Consider the following 6825-nt stretch of genomic DNA (forward strand, 5'->3'; position numbering starts at 1 on the left):
GGTAATCTAATTACCGTTTTTGCAATAGTAATCCCTTACTTTACTCGTTACTTGAAAAAGTAATCTGATTACAGTAGCGTTACTGCCCATCTCTGGTTAAAACACAATAAAAAGGACAGTTTTTCAGGAATCTTGTATTTTTATATGGTGTGCATATAGAAATTATTTATTCTTTATAAAGAAATCTAGCATGTTTAGAAATGCTATGTAGAAAATTCATGGCTCTGCTGAAGCATTTGTGAACCTTTCACTGGAAGAATAATTCTGCCATCAACTGCAAAGAGCATGTAGAAGTATTCTCACCCAGAGAGACCCCATCAGGGAACTCATCCTTCAGGTCAAAGGCCTCACCAAAGGCCTGCAGGAACTCCAGAACCATCAGAGCATCTCCAAAGAGCTCTGCTGGAAGCCGGGTTTTCACTGGAATTGGCCTTGGCAGCTCCTGGTGGGAGAAGCAAAAGAGGAACACACTCAGTAAAATTATAAATCTCGTCAGCAGTAATGACACCCGTGACACGGCTATGTCAATCAGAGGTCATTAAAATCAATCAGTGTGTAACTTTGCCAAAACAATGTGGGACTCTGGTCTTCTCTGGTCCCCCCCCCCCAATTAGACCAGGAGTCACATGTTTAGTCACATGTTCTCCTTAAATTGCTGTCTGTCTAGGTGGTGTCCAAAAAACCATGTGGGCTTTATAGATAAAGCATTATGGCCTCAATGAGCCTGGTTCTGGTTTCTTCCTGTTAAAAGGGAGTTTTTCCTTCCCACTGTCACCAGGTGCTTGTTCATAAGGAGTCTTCTGATTGTTGGGTTCTGTATGTATTATTGTAGGGTCTGCCTTACAATATAAAGCACCTTGAGGTGACTGTTGTTATGATTTGGCGCTGCAGAAATAAAACTGAACTGACTCAGTGTTTACAAAATGAAACAACTGAAACTTGATTAATGCTTCTGTAGCAGCGACTCATAGAAGATGACATCTGATGCTGCATCTTGAACCCTGGGTTATAATCTGTTGCAAACATGGACACCAGGAGGACCAACGACTGAGTAGTCATTCCTGTAACAAGGGAGTCCAAGCAGTCACACAAAACAGGCAGGCATCAGCACAGACCCTCATGCTCACTGTGTGATGATTTACATCACAGGACCCAAGTGAGCTCTAGGCGAAAGCATCATTAAGGCTCAAATCCTCCTCACGTGTAGTTGCTACGCCATTTTTAGAGGCCTATACTGACTTCAGTGCCACGTCACCACAGACAGGAGGGCACAGACTACAACAGACACCGTCCTCTGATTTACATTAGACCAAGCTCCTTCTAAAAGCTTGTCTCACGGCTCCTCAGACAACAACAGGCACTACTGAGTCACTCTCTCATGTAAAGATGACAGTGCATGGATAAATGCAGGCATATGCCGTCAGTGAGGAACAGTGTAACACAAAACAATGAGGAAGTGAACGTTTCCTCATCCCGAGTATTCAGACACAGCATTGCATTTGCTAATGTTTCTTCTTTTAAATGTGACAACTGTGTTGTATACTGTGTAAATGACGTCCACTGGCTCGTTCCCCTGGACCAACACTAAAGTTTCAGTCAACACGCTTGTCCAAATGTGCTCATGGCAGAGGCGGTGCATTCACTGACCTTCAGGTCTTCACACTCCATGTCCTCTCTGGGTTTGCTCCAAAGCTTCAGCTGCTCTGCGTATTTCTTCTTCTCCTCCTTTAACTTCTCTCGTTCCTGTGAATCAGAAAACATGTCTCAACACCGTTCCTGTAATTTTTTCTGATGTGCAGCTTTAATCATCAGACGTGCAGCTACATCTGATGATTAAAGATACTTACCCGGTCTTTCTCCAGCTTCCTGCGCTCCTTCTCCTCCCTCCTCCTCTGCTTCTCCTCTTCAAACCTGCGTCTCTGTTCCTCCCTTAGCCTTTCCTTGTCCTCCCTCTCCCTCCGCTTGGCTTCTTGCACCTCCTCCTTTTCTTTCTTCAGTCGCGCCTTGTCTTGAGCTGCAGCCACCATCTCCTCCCTCTGCTGTAGCAACTTCAGTTTCTCCTCTGCAGCTTTCAGTAGAGACGAACTCGCCTGAAAACAACGTTTACATGCTTTATTTCTACACAAACGTAACATTTCAGGTTTACCTAATGAGAGTAAACCGCAGACACCACTGACACTCATTCCTGTTATACTACAGTTTGAAGGGTGCACACTGTGTCTAAGGATGACGTTCATGTAACCTGGACCAAAGAAACCTGTTCATCTTGTGGATACAGAAACTTTAACACTAACATGTGTGAGTGGTTTCCTCAAAGATCAGCCTGCAGCAACAATTAATATCAAGACTTTTGAAGAGTTTGGAGTTTTTAATGGAAAACATAACAGGATAGCAGCGTGTCAGGCTAATGTCACCAGCTCACATTTATAAACACAACGTTTAAGTAGAAGTTGTTGTGAAACTGTGACGTTTCAAAGAGAGCACGCAGGGCGTGCCTGCCCGGCTGATTAGACGCTTAAAAACACTGTGGACTAATCTAATCAGATTTCATTGATGTACAGCATCAGTGTGATAATCCACACAGCAGCTACTTCTAATGACTGTCAAAAAGCTGCCACTAGATAGCAGCAGGCCCCTCTGCCTCTCGTTGGTGCGACTAAATGCAGACATCAACCCTCACTCTTCCCAACGCCCTGCAGGAGCAAACTCAACTCTATACCTGGAAGGCTTTTGGCAACCACAAGCCTGGACTCAGGATTATGTCACTACATTCTCTGCTAAAAAATATTAAAAGTGTATTTGGTGAAGCACAAACAGGCTATTTCAAAACATCAAGTATAGTTTGGGTGACTTTTACACGGCCGGTACAACATCTGCCCCAATTTGTCAATCAATGTCAAACTGTCCCCTCACTGGTCAACGACACAGAGCTGCTTCATCCTCTGGGGTCGCATCCAAATCACTCGACCAATTTAAGATGATATATCACTGCGGAGCGGCCACACCAAGTCTCCATTTCAACTTGTGTTGAAGGTGCGGACTTCAAACTATATACAAGTTTTTAAAATTGTGTTAATGGGCCAGTCAAACCAGAGTTATACGTGGAATATATGCGAAGCTTTTTCCTGAATACTATCATCATGTTTAGAGCAGGAAGGACAGGCTCACAGGCGCACTCTGCTCGCACTGAACCCGTTTACTATTGGTGGGAAAATGCACCACGTCAAACACAAGAAGAATGACATGACCACGTCATATTTGGTTGTTTAGGAAGAGGAGAAAGTTTCAGGAGCGAGTGAGTTTTAGCGGGATTTGAGACGAGAGATTGGTGCCACACAGTGTGTTTGGAGTGTAGTCGTTTGTTTTGTGTCAGAACAATGAAGACAAACCAAATGTCACAGTCGCTGCCAAAAAGCCACCAGAGGCCGTTTGCAGTGTAAACACAGGGGAGTGATACACCTGCTGGCAGGCCTGTGATTGGCTCCTCTGTCTTGTGTTGGACAGAAACTATTTTGTGGCACAAATAAATTCTGTGGCAGTGAACTGTTCTGTCATTTTATTTTTAGTAGTTTGAAATTGTTGTACAAAAAAAGACACTGGCTGCATTTTTAGGTAAATGGTTGCATATAACTTTGCTGTTTTTAAAACTGAGATTTTCTCGTAGCATTTCATGATGATTTTTGCATTTTCTTGTGATTTAAGATCAACTGTATTAATGTCAAAAGGAAAAAATGACTGTAAATTCAGAAATCAACCAGTCTTGGACTTGGACGTGCCGACTGTCATTCCCATTGCTTCACACTCGGCTTCACACTCTTTTCCAACTATTTATTTATGAGTGAAGTATGTATGTGTATATATGTATATATTGTACTATTCTTAGTTAGTGTATTGTCTGTCTTGTCTTAATGTTGGTTTAAAATGGAGCACTGTAACAAAAAATAATTTCCCCCAGGGATTAATAAAGTATTCAGATTCTGATTCTGAAACTGCTCCAGTGTAAGCTGGAGGTCATAACTTGGTCAGGCCAACGTAGTGAACTTCGAACCGGTGAACATCTACCGCCGCACCATCCGGAGCACCACTTCCTGCCATAAATGACATCTAAAGGAGGCGGTGTCTGAAAAGGGCTGGGAAAATCATCAAAGACCCCAGTCACCCATCACATGGACCCTCCTGCCCTCTGGGAGGCACCACAGGAGCCTCCGGATTAAGACCACCAGGTACCGGAACAGCTTCTTCCCCACAGCTGTCAGACTCCTGAACTCTGACCCACGTTATGAACATAAACACACCCACAACCACCTACACACACACACACACACAATGGACACAACAAACAAATGGACAACTGTACCCTCATACACACAATAACAACATGGGCTGAACCACCACTCACAACCACCAGCACTTTATATAACCACTGTGGAAATTAGCCACTCTCACTGATCTAAACTGCACTACTGTAATGCTGTACAGACAGTCATTCTGTACAATGTGATAATTATAGTTCTACAACTGTTTAATAAAACTCACAGTTGTATATCTAAAATCTGTATAGTTTTCATACGCATAACCTGTCCATAGCCTGTGCACTCACTACAGCTATAGCCTGTACATATTTATAGTATATTCATAACATACCTTCATACCGTGTACATTGTAACATTCCTATAATAGATCCATACTCTGCAATATACCCATATTACTGCTAAAGAACTTCTGGATGGATGCAAGCTGCATTTTGTTGCCTTGTTCTTGTGACATGTGCAATGACAATAAAGTTGAATTCTATTCTATGCATGAAAACAAAGCTGAAATCCTGAAACTACTGAAGTGGAGATCCACCAACAGCTGGTTACACACCTGCTGATGGAAACTATGAACAGAACTAGGGCTGTGCGATATGACCAAAATCTCATATCCCGATACAAGACATTTATCGTCCTGGCAACGATATAAATCACAAAAATTTGACATTTTCTGTAAATTCTGTGAATCTCTGGCAGCTCGACTTGCGTGAAGTTGTTTCCAGCTGTGCATCGTGCAGCTGGAGTCGAGTGTTTTGACCGATGCATGAAACGATACATTTTTAGACACAAGTTGTAACGGCCGCCGTTTTCTTTCAAAGTTTGAGTCTAAGGTTTCTTTTTTAGCACCTGACGGCTCTTTTTTGCTTCTCCTCCGTGAACTCTCTGCACACTCTTCAAAATAAACTGAATTACATGCAAAAGTCTCAACAGCGTCTTGAGCTTTATGGTGAAAGGTTTACGTGGAAAACAAACACGTGGACGGCGGAGCCACGCGATGGTTTTACCGTCACTATTGCTAACGACAACACGTACAAACAGGCGCTTGTCTGTCCGTAGTGTGGTTATATTAAATATAAGAGAAAGAGAGAACTTTAAGAAATTAATAAAGTCACTACAGTGACATCAGAACATGAAAAAATATTGCTGTAAACAGTTTATTTTGCGACACCACGAAACAAACGACAGACGTTTTTATATCGTCATGCGATACATATCGTTATATCGAACAGCCCTAAACAGAACCTGTGACAAGCAGCTGGAAGTCCACTGGGAACAAGTCCAGCAGACATTCAGACCAAGTTCTCCCTGCATTTGTATGGGACCATTCCTCCTGAATCTGAGGGCTGACCAACACGTGGACTCACCTTTCTGCCACAGATTTTCTTAAAGAGCCAGAGTAACTGAGACATATAACCTCAGATCTGGGATACAAACAAACTCTTTCATCGACCTTCAACCGAGGATATGTGGTCCTCCTGTGGACGGTGGGCCCACCGGAGAGGGGACCCAGGTAGCTTCTTTGGCTGGGCCCCAGGGGCTAAGAGCCAGCCATCAGACTCTGAAGCCCGGCTTCAGGGTAGGACCCCGTTAATCCTTTGTCACCCCCCATTAACCCTACTGCATGCCAGTGCATGATAACTCATACGTACCTGTCCGGGTGAGTCACGCCTTCCACATTTAGAAGAGGGGCTGAAGGAGAATAGTGGGGGCTCGTCAGGAAAGAACTGAGAGAAGGTCTGTTTAGACAGCTGGTACTTTGCCATGGAGGAGGGCTGAAACACAGCGAGAGACGACAGGAAGGTTGTGATTAGGGTGCTGCAGCTGCAGCTGCACCAGATGCTGACTTTAGCAGTAATATTCTCACCTTTAGTGTGACGATCCCACTCTGAGGCTCGCAGTGCTGCTTGAAGAGCAGCTTCAGTCTCTCTCTGGACAGAGCGCTTTTCTTGCGACTTAATACAAAATAAATCAATTAGTTTAACAATGAGAAACCACTTTCCCATCAGTGCCTGAGCGCAGTCATTCCCACTCCAACTCAGCCCACATCAGTGTTTTATTAATGTGTCATGCTTCACCTTTACAACATGTACAGTCAAGATATGGAACAAAACACTTGATAATTCCAGCACTGAACAGTGAACAGACAAGGAAGTCCTCTCACACCACATCTTTAAGTGCCAATAATATCACATCGATTTAGGATTAAGAGTCTGACACAGAGCTTGTAAGTTCTCCCTGCTCTGAAATTTGTGTTTCACAGAGTATTATGCACCACGACGTTTACCCCGTTGAACGCAGCAGATTGTTATTTTATTGCATTATGAGAATACTTTCCATGGTTGTACCTGGGAGCTTCTCACCTGATCTGATTGGCTTTGACAGTGAATGGCTCGCTGTGTTTGTTCTTCATCATCCTCACTGTGTATTTGAACACTGATGGACTCAAAGACTTCTTCCTGCTAACACACACACACACACACACACACACACACACACACACACACACACACAC

The 6825-nt window shown here is 43.6% G+C and overlaps 1 protein-coding gene across 1 annotated transcript in view; it reads right to left on the reverse strand.

Moving 5' to 3' along the window:
• The window catches only part of baz1a (bromodomain adjacent to zinc finger domain, 1A), a 30207-nt gene extending 23440 nt beyond the window's left edge, over nt 1-6767 (reverse strand). Inside the window, exons 1-6 of the mRNA XM_013914136.1 lie at nt 6674-6767; nt 6178-6265; nt 5963-6085; nt 1848-2090; nt 1648-1743; nt 304-442 (exon numbers count right to left, since the gene is read on the reverse strand). Coding sequence (XP_013769590.1) covers nt 304-442; nt 1648-1743; nt 1848-2090; nt 5963-6085; nt 6178-6265; nt 6674-6726 — 742 coding nt within the window. The 5' untranslated portion in view covers nt 6727-6767. The remainder of the gene's footprint in view (nt 1-303; nt 443-1647; nt 1744-1847; nt 2091-5962; nt 6086-6177; nt 6266-6673) is intronic.
• Between the last annotated feature and the right edge of the window lie 58 nt (nt 6768-6825).

Source organism: Pundamilia nyererei, unplaced genomic scaffold, assembly GCF_000239375.1.
Source record: "Pundamilia nyererei isolate P.nyererei 1_Seehausen unplaced genomic scaffold, PunNye1.0 scaffold00173, whole genome shotgun sequence".
NCBI lineage: Eukaryota > Metazoa > Chordata > Actinopteri > Cichliformes > Cichlidae > Pundamilia > Pundamilia nyererei.